Source organism: Aplidium turbinatum, chromosome 4 (genome assembly GCF_918807975.1).
Source record: "Aplidium turbinatum chromosome 4, kaAplTurb1.1, whole genome shotgun sequence".
Classification (NCBI taxonomy): Eukaryota; Metazoa; Chordata; class Ascidiacea; order Aplousobranchia; family Polyclinidae; genus Aplidium; species Aplidium turbinatum.
Window position 1 is genome coordinate 18,157,932 of NC_137475.1, and position 16,383 is coordinate 18,174,314.

General features: G+C 36.2%; 1 protein-coding gene across 7 annotated transcripts in view; it reads right to left on the reverse strand.

The window, feature by feature from the left end:
- The window catches only part of LOC145769666 (aquaporin-3-like), a 138,441-nt gene that overhangs the window by 51,510 nt on the left and 70,548 nt on the right, over nucleotides 1–16,383 (reverse strand). For 6 of the 7 annotated variants that reach the window (XM_082581338.1, XM_082581340.1, XM_082581341.1 and 3 more), the window contains exons 2-3: nucleotides 12,543–12,658; nucleotides 11,749–11,875 (exon numbers count right to left, since the gene is read on the reverse strand). In XM_082581338.1, coding sequence (XP_082437464.1) covers nucleotides 11,749–11,875; nucleotides 12,543–12,658 — 243 coding nt within the window. Of the gene's footprint in view, nucleotides 1–11,748; nucleotides 11,876–12,542; nucleotides 12,659–12,842; nucleotides 13,351–16,383 lie in introns of those variants that run through there. The other variant, XM_082581337.1, reaches the window with a different exon arrangement.

Genomic DNA, 16,383 nt, shown 5'->3' on the forward strand with positions numbered 1-16,383 from the left:
AGGTGTGCCTGCTGAGTGGTTGGGTGAGTAGACGCCTGGACGGCTCTCGGAGCGGACGCATTAATGATGAGTCAGGAAACAAATAAGATAGAGACGTTAACCCTTTGAGGACCATAAACTTTTGAGACATGTTTTATTGAAATATTGATGATTTTTACTACAAGTTTATCACTTTAAAGAGGTATAAGAAAACAAATCAATAGCTTTTTTTCCTTGGTCTGAACCTTAAAACATTTGACCAGGCTAACACTCACAATAGTATTTCAATAAGATTTAATTTATGTTGTGAAACCGGTTTTCTTCCATTAGGCATCGTCAGCACAACTGAGTCGAAATAAAAATTAGCCTACATCAATAGATGTCAGCACAACTGAGTCGAAATAAAAATTAGCCTACAATATCAATAGATGTCAGCACAACTGGACCAAAAACAAACGAAATATTACATATTAATTAAATAATGTTTTAAGGTTCAGACCAAGGAAAAAAAGCTATTGATTTATTTTCTTAGTGATATTGCTTTCTGTATTAGGTAGATCGCCCATTTGAGGAAGTGTCATAGTACCAGATCACCTTTTTCAGTTGGTTTTTCCCATTTTTGATTTTAAAGAGATATTTGACAAAAAATTTTTTTTTTATTTCAAATAGAAGTTACGCTATGGTACATATGTGTACCATTGGTCCTTAAGGGTAATGTGTTTAGTATCATTGCTGGTATGGTTTTACACAGTGGCGGCTGGTGCTGTGTGTGAGCAGTGGGGCTGCAATAAATAGTAGGGGAGGGGCGAAGCCCGCCGCTCAGTTCGCCGAAGGCGAACGACTTCTGTGGGGTCTCCCAGAAAAAATTGAAAAATCGCATTAGATTTGGTGCGTTCTGAGCATGTTTTTACCCCAAATTTTGAAAAAATGCATTCAAACTTTATTGAAAAGTTGATTCCTAAGCTGTATTTAAAAAAAAACTTAACAGTATTGCTTTGGAGACAAACTTACTAGTATTGAGCTTAGTCTTGACTAGCCTAGCCGTTGCATACAAGGTTCAAGTGATTTTGAGATGCCCTTGGCTGGACTAGCACTTCCTATAACCTGTTGACTAGGCTACTCTAACTGTACAGCTAACACTTCTACATTCATGGCTCATCGCTACTCTGCGAAAAAAAACTAACTTCAAAAAGTCTATAAAGTTGTTCGGTTAGGTGGGGCTGTTTTCAGAGGCTCACACGGCGACGACAACGAAAATCATAATTGCTTGTACAGTACAGTATTGACATAATTGGCGCCAAATTTTTCAATCGAAAGTAATGCTATCAGTTAAATTTACCTTTGCATGTAGATCTAAAATACATTCCTAAAATATTAAAACAATGAAAACTATTAATACTACAAAAAGTGCTCAATGCCAAGCAAAAAGGCAAAGCAGAGCGAATTAAATCAAATATAGTTATTATTATCTGAAGCCTTTACAAATTGTTTCACCTAACAGATCATCAGAAGGTCTGAAAAAACATGCAAACAGTAAAGAATCGATAATTCTGAAAAAATATTAAATATTACAACTGTAATTTAATCTGCCAAAAAAAGTCTCTAAACCTGTACTTCCTGAGAAGATATTAAATATTACAGCTGTAATTTAATCTCCAAAAAAAACCTCTAAACCTGAATTCCTGAAAAGATATTAAACATTATAACCGTAATCCAATCTGCAGAAAAAAAACTTCAGAATTACTAAGGACAACCTCCATCCGCCACGACAAAGTTTCAATCAATTTGTCTCAATGGAAACCAAGCAACATGATGGCAACTTTTGAATGGCAACCTTTGAATGGGCAATGCTTGCAGAAGGCCGTTGTTTACAAAGCCACCATTGATAACAGCCCGAAGGTTCTTAATTACATTGGTTGTTGTGAAACTACTTTTAAAAAACGTTTTTCCAACCATAAATGTACCTTCATGGATAGGTCTAAACGAAACAGCACCGAACTATCTAAGGCAGTTTGGGACCTTAAGGACAAGGGTGTTGATCCTAAAATAACTTGGTCCATCCACAGCTGTGCTCGGCCTTATAGTGGAGGTGGTCGTAACAATTGTGGCCTATGTTTGGCTGAAAAGCTGGCCATTCTGAAGGATGATAGTGGCCACCTTTTGAACAAGCGTTCGGAACTGGTCGGCAAATGTCGTCATAGAAACAAATTTAAACTCAAGTACTTCAAAATAAAATAAATTCCTTTTGATTTACACAGGTTTTTTTTTTAAATTTCATTTGATTTTTACAGGCTATAAATCTTATTTAATTTTTACAGGTTTATAAACAGATTTTATTTTATTTGTTCAGGTCACTACAGGTTACATCATCACAATTCCTTGGGATTTTCACAGGTTATAATTTTGATAAAATTAAATTTCATTTGATTTTTACAGGTTATAAATCTCATTTAATTTTTACAGGTTTTAAAAAACAATTTTTATTCATTTTGTTTAGGTTACTACAGGTTGCGCTGATCATCACACATGCATTTTGCTTCTTTGTGATGTCATAGATGTTGCCATCATGTTGCTTGGTTTCCATTGGGACAAATTGATTGAAACTTTGTCGTGGCGGATGGAGGTTGTACTTAGTAATTCTGAAGTTTTTTTTCTGCAGATTGGATTACGGTTATAATATTTAATATCTTTTCAGGAATTCAGGTTTAGAGGGTTTTTTTGGAGATTAAATTACAGCTGTAATATTTAATATCTTCTCAGGAAGTACAGGTTTAGAGATTTTTTTTGGCAGATTAAATTACAGTTGTAATATTTAATATTTTTTCAGAATTATCGATTCTTTACTGTTTGCATGTTTTTTCAGACCTTCTGATGATCCGTTAGGTGAAACAATTTGTAAAGGCTTCAGATAGTAATAACTATATTTCCTAAAATATTATGTGTTATTTATATTAAAATTTCACAACAACAGTCTTAATTTTTAAGTTTTTCCCAAATCACTATATCCCTCCATTGGACTAATAGAATTTACCCTTCCGGACCTTTGGTACATATGTGTACCACAAAAGTTTAGCATTGTCTAGCAACATGTTTTTTAATTTTTTTATGGTTTCACTGATGGGATAAGTCAGATTAATCACTAAACATTGATGTAGAATAAAAATTACATTTTATTTTTATTTTTTACTTGTCTCGTTGATCTTTCAAAGTTTACCGCTTCAAACCCTCACCAATTCACCAAACAAAAGCAGTTAATGCAAAGCTAAAACAAAATACAATTTCCAATTTTTTTTTATTTATAAATCTATAGATTATTTATTTAAGAAACGTTTAGAGACAAATACTTTTTGATAACTACAAGAAAATGATTAAACATCGTGGAAAAAGTTCATGGTACACATATGCACCAACGGTCCTCAAAGGGTTCGAAACAGTGGCGTCCTGTCTGCAGTTATACAGTGTATGTATGTATGTATGTATGTATGTACTGTAGTGTATATGTAACAATAAATACTACAAAAAGTGCTCAATGCTAAGCAAAAAACGTCAAGCCGAGCAAATTACGTCAAATATAGTTATTACTTTCTAAAACGTCTACAGCCTGCTTCATCTTAAAAGGGGGATCGTGTCAGTGTCAGCATTTAGTAAACACAAGGTTTTAAAATCCTTTACCTGAAAGGTGACATTTATTTCGTTTAAAATATACAACTAAAAATCGTCGGTTGCATAGCCGAGTGGTGAGAGCCCTGGAACGGCAATCGAAAGAGCGCCGGTTCGACACCGCTCAAAAGCATGCGGTTGTGTCTTTGCCAGGACGCTTAAAGGCATGCCTGAAGGTGGACACGAAAATTGGCTTCCTCGCCTTCCCGTCCATTTAATCTAAATCTTCAACCTCGACAAAAAAAAATTATAAATCGATTTCGATTTGTATGAACAGTGTTAGATCATCTTCAGTTAGGCTTATTCTTATCTGTTTAACACTTTGAAGGTTGGGGGGGCTGTCAATTCAACTTTTTTGCATCAACAGTTGTATCTCTAAAACCACTGAGGCTGCGACTACGAGATTTCTTGACTTTTCCTAACTTTCATTCACCTCTATTGAGCTGAAATTTTGAGCGAATAAAGGTTATAAATTGAGAGATATAAGGCATTTCTCAGCACATCCTCTGAAATATTTCATATTCTATTGTTCAAAATTTTCCCACCAGGCAGCTGGATGAAAATAATTAATTTGGCCCATGTCTCGTTAATCCTAACTGCTTCACAGCGTGAAGGAAATTGGCAGTATGCGCGACCTTTTGTTCTCACCACGGCTAATAAGCGACGTCGATACCGGAAAAGCTTCAACTTTGATACGATGAGTTACTGTCGCTTGCGGTTGAAATTGCGTAAAATTAAGCATAAGACTTGGTGCCAATGCATCTAGAGCGAGAATTGTTTTTCGCAGACAATGATGTCCTTTCAATCAAACAAAGCATAGGCTACAACTTTATTGCAATGACTCAGCGTCATTTGGAGTAGATTTGATGTAAAATGTGAGATAAGTATTGAAAGTGATCGACTTGTTTCTTTTGATTGCATTTTTCTTTCTCGTGACATATTCAACGTTGTGGACTGTTTCTACTAGATTGCTCTGTTTGGGCCACAACGCTTTTTTGAATAATTACAAATTTAGCTACTGTAGAAGCTGCGCTGTAACATATTATGATTTTGGTTTCAAATCTTTCCTTTTGTCCGACACACTATCAAAAGCAGAAAAGGCGTCGATGTTCCCAAAGCTTCTCACATATACTTGTAAACATTTATTTCCAAGTCGACATGTAAAGATTTGAAATGCAATACGCTTCTCATTTGTGTAGGATAAACCAGAACATCACGCTTTTGTGAAAAGGACGTTCGTTCCACCACGTTTATACGTGATGCGGCTTGGTTGAATCAATATATTCGAGGCTTTTTGTACCAGGTTCACTGTCACTGATAAACTAAACCGCAATGCAGTACCTCGCAAAGCAATTGTAGCGTAACATTTCCATGTGCTATAACTCGTCATAAATTGTGAAAACTTGTGCAATTACTTGTCAAGTTGTTTCATGTGAGATATAAGTTTACATAGCAATGCCACAATGAAATCTTATCTCCGTTTACCAAACTAAAGATATGAACTTATGCGACGTCTTGCAACGTTGAATTGACGGAAAGGCGGGGAACTGCCACCTGAACTGAGAATGCATGAAAGAAATCGTTTATTGTCGAATGGACGTGACGTCAGAGAACGGTGAATCGACGTAGGCTAGCGGCGAGAGATATTTTAGTTAGATAATGACAAGCGGCAGCGCGTTTACCTTGAATAAAAATACCTTTATTTTATCCATTTCTATTTCCATTCTTCCTAGTTTCGTCTCACAATAACAAACAGATGAAGTTACGCATATTTACTAAATTATGCAATAAACAATAATGCATCATCCAGCATCATGTCAGCGCTGATTGACTAGACATATTCACGATTTGGCCGAGTTGTGTGACAATTGTATTCAATTAATCGCATTATTTATTGTAGGTAACACCTGCAAAAATTCAAGTAATTGCAGACTCTGCCTTCATAAGTGTAGTTTAGAAGTAGCCATCTCATATTGAGTCAATCGAATTAATGTAAAATAGAACGCTTTTACTTGATAGCGCGTGTGATATATAGGTTTTATCTAACAACTACTTCCAGTTACATTGAAAGTAAATGAGTAAGCATTATGCAGTCTGTGACAAGGACTGGAAATGTATCATCAGAAAATATAATATCATAAAGTATATTGCGTTATGTACATCTAGTAATTTTTATGAACATGGTACCATTTTGCAGGCAGGCGTTTTTATAGGGAAACAAACTTATTCCATAGTTTGGCACTTATCCAACTGTTTCATAATGCGAATAGCTGTTTTAGTTGAATTTAGAAAAACATATAACTTATAACAGCAGACAGATGCAACTTTTTTCATGCTTGAGTTAGACAATCGGCAGTACGGTGAACCATAGTGGTACATAACATAACCCATATGCGGAGTAATCGCAAGGATCAACCCAAGTAATGGAAAGGTTCTTTTTGAATTATGGTGATGGAATTCTTGTAATGCTATTGAACTTCATCTTGTTATGAAAAACTTATATTGTTTGCATTTGCAAGAAATATCAAACTTTTGGATTTTTTTATCACTGAACTGTCCGTTAGTAGAATGTTTCTTTATTACCTTAGTTAGGCCTATTGGTAAGTCAGGGAAGTATTTGTTGATGTGACATACTGTATGAGGATATTCTAAAAGACCGAGTTATTTTGTAAATAATATTTGATTTTTGGACACCATCAAAATTTTCACACAATACACAAATTCGCATCGAGATATAGTGCTCATAGTTGGGAAAAGTTAGATTGTGATAATTACAACTTGCCTGAGTAGGCCTACAGAAAGGGACAATCAAAATAGATAAAACCGCATTCATGGTAATATAGACGTTTTGCAAACTGCTCTTTTTATTTTCAATATAATAACAAGAATGACAGCTTATTTTCACTAAACATATAAACAAATATCAAAAATTATGGATGAACAGCGCATCTATATTTTTCGGTTTAGGTTCAACAATGCATTCCAGCCGTCAAAATGATGGATTATTTGGTAATTTTGTTGAGACATACCATTGCCCAATCGTTGAATTTACATCAGAGATAATTTTATTAGATAGATTATCAGTTTCATGCACATGGTTTCATTCAGCGTTATAATGTTGTTTTTCAAGCCACATGGCGTTCATGGTCATAATGCAACATTGCAGAAACAGCCAATATTGATACCAGGTAGTCCTACTAATTATTATGCCGCTTTCGTCGAATCTACGTCGCTAAACGACGAAATTGTGTAAACGCCTGTTGGATTTCCCTTCTACGTGTAGTTTATCATAAACGTGAAAGCATTGCTCAAGAAGCTAATCTGAATCACCATAGATAACCATAATATTCATATAGTTTCATCATCAGTAAATATGTGAAGTGCCCTCTGATTGCAAAACTTAACAATTTTTGACAACGGTCTGACAATTTATTATATTGCAAAGTTTTGGTTTATTCTTGACTTCTATAATTCTGTGTAACAGTTTTTTTCTAACTAGTTTCTATGTGACTAACAATTTGTTTCATTATACATTTTCTTTAGTATTTCAACGCCATTATAAAAAAAATTACTTCCTTTTCACTTTTAAATAAAACATGGCAAGGCAAGGATTCAGTGCTGAAGAAATACTGCAACATGTATTACTGGATTCTGACGACGAAAGCCAGGCGGATGATTTAGACTTTAGAGGATTTATGGCACTCCGATTCAGATGAAGAAACAGATTCTTCTCCGTCAACTTCTGCAACAGCGATTCCGATCGAGATTGACGACCAGTTACCTTCCATGGGCGATGTTCAACCGGAGTTTGCGCCACCACGACGGATTATAACATCGAAAAGACTGGTGAACAGCATAGATTCCTCTCTCGACATGAACAACTACGATAATGTTGAGTTTCCCGACACACTGAAGTCTTATACAACTTTTGTAGAAAAGCCAAAGAACAGACAAGAGGGCGGCGTCGGCATTACTTGGTCTAATGCGAGACCGGTGCACAATGGGAGAAGGGGCCGGGCTAACATTATATCTGGCCCGACTGGTGTTAGAGGAGAAGCCAAAGAAGCCAAGACTCCTCGGCAAGCATGGGAACTATTTTTTTCTTTAAACATTTTGAACATTATTGTTCAAGAAACAAATAGAAAAATTGCCACACTCATTTCTCAATTGCCAAAGAGAATTTTAGATGACAGCAGGTACTGCTTTTTTGGCCCAACCAACAACGAGGAGATGCTGGCCTTTGTTGGATTGGGGTATTTTCGGGGGCTTTTAGGACAGGCTGGTCATTTCACGGATGTATTGTTCAATCAACTGCAAGGGCATCCCGTATTTAGTGCAACAATGAGCAAAAACCGCTTTAAATTTTTATTTTCGAACATTTCGTTCGACGACCAAAATACTAGGCCGCAACCTTGGAAGAATGACCGGTTTGCCGCATTTCGAGTCGTTTTCGAAATGTTTAACGAAAACTGCGGCAAACATGTCATTCCAGGTGACTACTTGTCGTTGGACGAAACGCTATACCCCATGAGGACACAAATTGCCTTCAAGCAATATAATCCAAACAAGCCTGCGAAATATGGCCTTCTGTTCAAGTCGGTAAACGCCAGCAGATTCCCATACACATTTACGCATCGGTCTATTCAGGTAAACCGAAGGAAGAGCCATTTCATTTTTACGTTCGTGGAACAGAAGAAGTGGTAAAAGAAATGGTGATGAGCCTGGAACAACACGGTGACCTTCAAGGTCGGAATATTTCGTATGACCGCTTGTACACCTCCATACCACTCGCGCAGTGGTTGCTTGACAGGGGTATAACGTCAGTGGGAACCCTCAACGCTATACGTAGAGGAATACCCCTGAAAGTGAAGCAAGTGAGTGGTAGGGAGGAATTTTCGTACGAAATTTATTGGCAGACGAGTGAGGCTGATCTCAGCCTACATTCTTATGTAGTAAAAACGAAGAGTTCTGGCATGCGGAATGTGTTGATGTTGACGACCATGCCACCTTTATTGGGGATTACCAAGGATGACGCCAAAAAGAAGCCAGGCTTGTATAAGCTTTACGACTTCACAAAGGGTGGCACCGATATCATCGACCAACGGATGGGTTCATTCACGTGCAAAGCGAAGTCCCCACAACTACTGCGTTTGCTTATTTTTTGGATACTTGCCGCGTCAACGCATCTACAGTTTTAGCACTAAATGAAGAGACTGATCCACGCAAGTGAAAATCCTTCGACTTCGGTTGGAAACTGGCCATGGAACTCGTGAAGCCATTCATAAAGTCGCGATCTCTCCAGGGCCTGAACTATCATACCATTGATAAGATTGAAGCAGTAATAGGGAAACAACCTTCAACAACAACTCCAAGCGGCAGAAGGGCCACCCTGCCCCAACTATCGTCGACACGACGTAGATGCGACGTATGCAAACACGCTATTATGGGAGAAGGTGCCAAAGCCAGAAAAAATAAACTACCAAAAAACCGTGGCCAATGTCAGTGCTGTGAAAAGCCTTTATGCCCTGCACATTCCATACGAGTATGTCAAGCTTGCTTTTGCGCAGAATAAACTATTTGAATGATTGCGGTTTTATAAACTTTGGCTTCAACCACAGCCTAAATAAAACGCGGAGCTCAATGAAAGATTTTCCTTTTTTCCTTTCATTAGACAGATAGCTATTTTTATGTTGATTCAACATATCAAGACGTTGAATACTTGTAAACATTCGCGGTTTTGCAATTAGATTGCTTATCAAAATCATCTATCCTTTTTTGTATAAAAAGTGGGTAATAAAACTAATCGTAATACTCGATGTAAAATTCAGCATTTTTATATGCTGAAACCTCCGACCCCTGTAGTGTAGATTATTCAACCATGCCCATTCACAAGTTATTCTTTTTGGCGTTATATCAATGTAAACTTATGGCAGTGGACTGTAATCTAAATTGCGTTTTTCTTTGTATTCGTCTGGTTGAACGATTGTAATTTACTTGATGGATGATAATGTTCATGTGTTCTTGAATTTTGTACCAGTATAGTGTTGAAAATCGTGGCAGAACACCAGTTTAAGATTTAGGCTTGCAGGTTTGATTTTAATTTTAATTTTATGTAACCATCTATTTAGAATAGAATTTTATGCATGTTGATAATATCGGAGTTTGCTTTATTTGTTCGTTTTACGTATTTTCAAATTTTAGTTTTTACATGTGCTAGCTGAAGATGCTATTACTATAGCGAAATCGATTCTTACTTAATAAATAACACTAAGAGGTTAGATTGTTGTGCAAATGCCAGCATTTGATGAATGCAAAATAGCAGTACCCTCTGAAACAGTATTGTATTCATATTTTATAAATCCATTTTCTATTTAGAAAATATCAATATAATGCGGTTTGAACATAGCTGAATTTTAGCACGGATACAACGACTGATTTTATGACTTTTATACAAACAAGGACAGAAGAGAAGTAATCTAATTGCAAACCCGCGCATGTTTACATCGTCTTGCAATGTTGAATCCACGTCGAAATGATTGTATTAGCGTTGTATTCAATTCCTCGTATTATCGAACTGTAAATGTGCAGCCACTTGTAACTTCAATGTGCCTCATTGCATATTCCTAAATATTTCTGAACTTGTGTGTACATAACCTGACAGAATACAGGTTGCTTTACCATTGAATCAAGTTGAAAAACGTTGCTGCAAGAGCCTTGTGCCAATTGCTGCATTCCGGTATTACTGTAACCAAATCAAAATACTTATCAATATTTTGCTGCCAAACTGACATTTTTACCGCATAAACGCCCATTAGGCAGCTAATTCTTTGTAAAGTATTTCTCCAGGTTCACAATGATTTGACGCATAAGAAATACTACTTTGAACAAATCTAAATATTGTTTGGATTTTAGTGTGTGAATCTTAGAGAGCTTATTGAATCCACAAGAAAATGACCCAAGGCATTACAGATTTTCCTTCTGACGAAAAGCGTTGTGACGTTCTGTTAATTAATGAACCGTAACTGTTTTATTTTGAATTTCTTTCTGACTTCTGTTTACGTAGATCATCATCGACTTTATCGGGTAATCTTACTCCTAGTACTAGCCTTGTATGTAGCCGAGTTCACATTGAACTTACATTGAGAGACGCTGTTGCAACTACAATACATTGCATTTAAACCGCGTTTTTTGTTGCATGATCTTCCGTTCGTTTCGTGGATTACAATAGTATTTGATAAACGCCACCCTGCTTCTTCAGCTGGTCTACATTTGTTAATAAAGCGTAGGAGTTGCTGTTCTTGGAACCGAGGTCTCAAGATCATAATCCAAATTGGTGTGACACGCGTTCAGAAATCTCATTACTGCATGTAATTAAGGAAGCATTGTTCTTTTAGTCAAGGAGCGAGGTTATGTTTGAGCGTGGGAAAAGTTATTATTTTGCATAAAAAATATAGATTCAAATTGAGATTATGTAAAAAAAATTTAATCACAACATTGCAATGCATGTTCTTCATTACTCTACCAAAAAATAATGTGTAAACTCACGCTACAATTGCTTTAATCGCAAAATAATCCAAAAGTCATAAGTCACCTCAACATTTCAACGTATATGAGCAGTTCTAAAATTCATATAGTTTTAATTTTCGGATATGCTCAGCGTGAATAATTTTACAAAGTGAATCCCAAAGTTTGAAACCGTACCTTAAAAAATGACAGAGATATCACTCCTACAGCATAAGAAAAATCGACAGCCCCCCCCCCCCCAAACTGAGCAAGACTCCAGGGAGCCCAACCTTGTAAAGGTTAAGGTTTCCAAATTATCCTTCTTTCGATGCCCTTACCATATGTTTAATTATAACTAAGCAACTAAGATTCTATTTGAATAAGAACTGAAGATGCTCAATATGTAGCGAAATATATATTCTTTTTAAACATGAGGCTGGTTGAACTTTATTTTAATAATTCTCAAACAAAATTTTCGATGTGATCAAGTCAACCGCTTCTTGCTGACGGCGTGCCAGGGTTAGGTCTCGGTGTCTCAGAAGACATTCAATTTATCAACTAAGCTACTCTTAGTATAGCAATATGACAAAAATAAACAAATTACACCTGACACACTGCCCGTGACATACACTGCCATCGTGACACCAAGTCCATAAGCCCAGTTGATGGAAATAAACGTGCCGTTTTCCTGTCTACTCAATACGCTTTGGGCCACCGACCCATTCCCAATCACCTGCAAAAAGATAAAATTGAAACTTTTTTCATAATCTGCGATAAAATTAATTCAAATGTTTGACATCTCGAAGAAATACACAAGATGCAATTGAGTAAGTAGCCTATACCTTGGGAATACAAACCGAAAAAAGGTAGATCATTTTAGAATGCAATGTATGCTACTTTTATAAATTATCCGGCTGATTACAGTACAGCCTACAAAGAATGATTAAGTGAAATATATTGAAAAATGGAATCTGGAGTATTTTGCTTTTAAAAAATGTTTGTTATTACTAAAAGTACCTGCCACCTCGTACAAAATTTATTTTGTTAACTATGTGGAGTTTATGAACACATTTTCTAAATTTAAATCTGACCAAAGACTTTTTATAATTTATAATATGATAATCACAACAAGTCTAATACATTAAATGCATAACCAATTTTTCATCTTTTCTAGGGATCTAAACTTTTAATTCAGCATTGTAGTAATAAGTCAACAAAAAATAATGCAACGAATGGTAAATAAGAGACTTAGCAAAGCTCCCTCAACAGCGATACGATTCTTTTTTCATCATAATACAAGTTCCACTAACAAAAGTAGATTGCCAATTACATGGAGCTGGATAACCACCTTTTGTAGCAAGAATTTAGTTGAAATTTAACTACGCCTAAAGTCGTCTTACCATAAGAAGGAAAGTACCAAAACATTCAGCCAACATCTCTCGGGCAATTGGACTTTCTAGGCGCAAAGTGGACACTACTGACCTAAACTTGTTCCGGATGATAGCCATGGGATCATCTGTAAATAATTAGACTGACATTATATTGTACAAACTTATTGTCATTAACAATTGTTAAAACTATTATTATCGCATCGCAAAAATAATTTTACATTGTTGATACCGGGAATACTGCATACCCAAGTGCATATCAAATCATCAACATTAGCTGTATAATAAAATCTAATTGATCAGTAATTTCACCTGCTTCAGTAATCTTGAAGAAGTCCATGTATTCTACAAGGATGTTAAATCATTATCAATAGTCAATCGTGCTAAATATGTAGGAGTAATTAGAGACTATCAACTTTCCTTCAATCACCATTGTAACACACGTCTTTTAGTCATTCACTGGTGCCAGTATTTTTAGAATTATACTATTTTTAACTCTCAAGGCATCAAGAATAGCTTGCTATCGGGTTCTTTCAAATTAATTGGTTGAACAAATTCATGTGCATATTGGCATAATGTTGTTTAATGTTATATTATTTTCAAGCTAAACGGTTTTGATTGATCGTGAACGTACCTTTTTGTGCCAGATCTGCTGCGTCATGGATTACTTAGCATCTACGTTAACGATCCACTTACTGATGTAATTATAATATTTTTATTTCGACATCAGGAAAATATTTTTTTTAATTGTGAGTTTAAAAAGCAAAACACTGCACTATCTGTTAATTCAGCATGAATAGCTCAACTATACGTAACCATTTTTTTGCATCAGTTTTACACAGTAAAGGGATAGAAATGCTTAGCAATTTAAAATATTGCAATTGTTAAATGAGCTATTGAAAAGAACTTTTGATCGTAATTTTAATTAAGGCTAAGTTAGATCTTTCAGGAGTATTTGTTAAATATAAATGTTTCTAAGTAGTCGCGATATAATGCTTAGGCATACCACCTTGCAAATAAATTTTGGAAAAAAAGGGTTGTCAACAACCGGTAAATATGATTTTCATTTTTATTCATAGCTTGTCTAATTTGTTAACTAGCTGTGCATCTTATATAAGATTTTGTATACTGCAATGTATAATACTATGATGTCTACGCTTTTTTTCAACTGTTTTTACTTATTTTTTCGTATTTTTAAATTCACAGTTATATTCTCCAGAGAAAAACCGCGACCTGACGGGGACAATATTGAGTGCTTCGAGAAGACAATCGCGCGTTTTTTCAACGTAGAACAACTCATTCAACATAATGATGGTATGCGAGAAGAAAATAGGAGTGAAATCATTTCAGTGATCAAGTGTTAATACCGCTATACGATCTTACATTGAATGTTTTTCTCGGTTGGTGGAGACCGATTGATCCGGTTGTAAATATAAATCGCTAGCGTAGAAAATTATTTCTTTTAGTAAAACATTTTCCAGTCGCAGAGTCGCGACTCGTTCGTCATCGTTCGCATAACGTTTGACGTTTTCTGTCGATCTTTTGAAGAAGTTTTCTTAGTGTTGTCATGCTACTATTTTCTTATTCTAAAAACTCTTTGGGTGCTAAGAAGCGAGAAGCTTTACAAAAAATGGCCTGTGGAACTGCAAATATTCAGACTGCGGGTTAAAATTTAAACGGTTTCTATCTTGAAATCAATAATTTCATGAACTTCCCATGCGTAACCACAGTACGGGCCCGTCTTTTCAATTTAGAAATTTTATGCAGTGCTCTGATGGCACTTTGTGTTGAGATACCAAATAATCAGCCACTTCTTGAATCTTCTACATTTAGTAAAGACGACTACTCTCGTGGTATAGACGGATTCTTGGCTCTAGTTCAAGGCTAGTTGCAAGAGCAAGATATTGAACGTGGAGTATTCATATTCCTTGTCTTGGTGTAATTCGCACTTTACAATGCTAAAAAAATGGCTCCAAGACCGGGAACCAGATGACAAATTCCAGATCTAGCAGGAGTTCCAAACAGTGGACACTGCAAGCTAAGTTGGAACTTGCACAATTGGCCGTGAAACACAATCAACAACGTCGTCTGGTAGAGTAGCTGGAGAGATAGCTGAAGCAAGCTTTACTTATTAGTTATTACTAAAGCAGTGATAGTTAGGTGCTGTTAGTGCCGAAGGCTTAGTACAACGATGGGCAAACTGCGGCTCGACAACATAAATTTTGTGGCTCTGGTATTGAATCGTAATATTACAAAAAATTAAGATTATACTTTATAAATGTTATCTCGCGCTGTCAACCAAGAAGTGGCGTATCTAGTGTATGGCAGGCATGGCTCGAGCCATGGGCGCCACATTGATATAGGGGCAAAAAAATCGGTTGGTAAAAATTAAAATTTGCGACACTTCATTCAAAATCTAATTTGCGCCCAATACAATACAAAGATCAAAAAGGAGTCTCTCTTTTACTGTAAACTTTGTTAAACAATAGAATTGTGACGTTGCAAATTTACAGGAGCTAAAGCCATGCATTGCATTCCTTGTAGGCTAAATCCATTCATCATCCTTTTATTTTTCGTCATTAACGCGTCCGGGACGAAAAAGATACTAATACAAAAATCGATATAGACCTACCAGCACAATAAAGAATGGGAAAAAGTGGCAAAACTTTAAAAGGTTTAAAACGTGTCTGAATGGAAATTCATGTAGTAGGCTATATGTCAGTAGTTAGCACGGCCACAAAACCCAAAAAACAAATAGCAAAAAAATTCAACACTTTTCCCAAAAACATGTGTTTCTCGGCAGTCGAGGGTAGCAAGAACTCAGCGAAAGACACGTGTTTCGCCCACGAGGCTGGGCTCATCTGTGTGTTATTGGGAAAAGTCTTGATGCCAAGTGTGAAGGCTACACCAGTATAGTTAGCGAAACACAATGCTCACTGTTCTATAGTGAGTATAGTCAGGTAGTGCTGACGCCAGGAAGATCGCTCCTTCTCAACAATCCATTCAACGTTAATGTAGTCAGGGATGGCTGTCCAATTCGCCAACCTTTCGCCATTAACATGTCCGCTGTAGAAATGGAGCTGACTGACATGCAAGAAGATGTGGTTCTAAAAAATTTCAGTCAGTGCCACTCTACCATTAAATTCTACCACAGGCTCCAGAGAATAAATATCCAGAACTCAAAAAGGCCAGTGTACGACTCATTTCTGTTTTATCTACGACTTATTGTTGTGAATCTTTATTCTCTGTAATGAACTTTGTAAAATCAAAACATTGTGCAACCTTGACAAATGAACACTTGGAAGAATTAATTTGCACAGCATTGACAACTTATCGTCCAAATTTTCAGAGATTAGCGAGAGTCAAGTACAAAACGGATATGGGTAATAGTGCAGGCCCTTAGGGGCAAAAATGAGCATCTTTAGGCTAAACGGGTTACACGTTGGTTTTTTGCATTTTTTTGTAGTTGATGAATCTAACTTCAATTTTAGTGGGTGCCGCAACTTTTTGGGCCACGTGATCACCCCCAAATCGGGGATTCCCCCCAAATCAATTTTGAGCTCTTTTCACGGCATTTCTATGCAATTAGATACGTTATTTTTTATATTTGGACTGACTGCCACTACAAAATACACGAGATAAAAATCACCCAAAATTATGTTATTAATGACGTCATTGTGACGTCATAACATTAACTTTTTGCTTTTTTTTTTTATTGTAGTCGCTTGTGTGTTGTTGGTGTTACTTTTTTGGTTACAATAAGTTACCAATGCTAAAATAATTCTCTCTTCAAATATGACGTCAAATATGACGTCATTCAAATATTGCACCATGAATGACGTCATAATTTTGT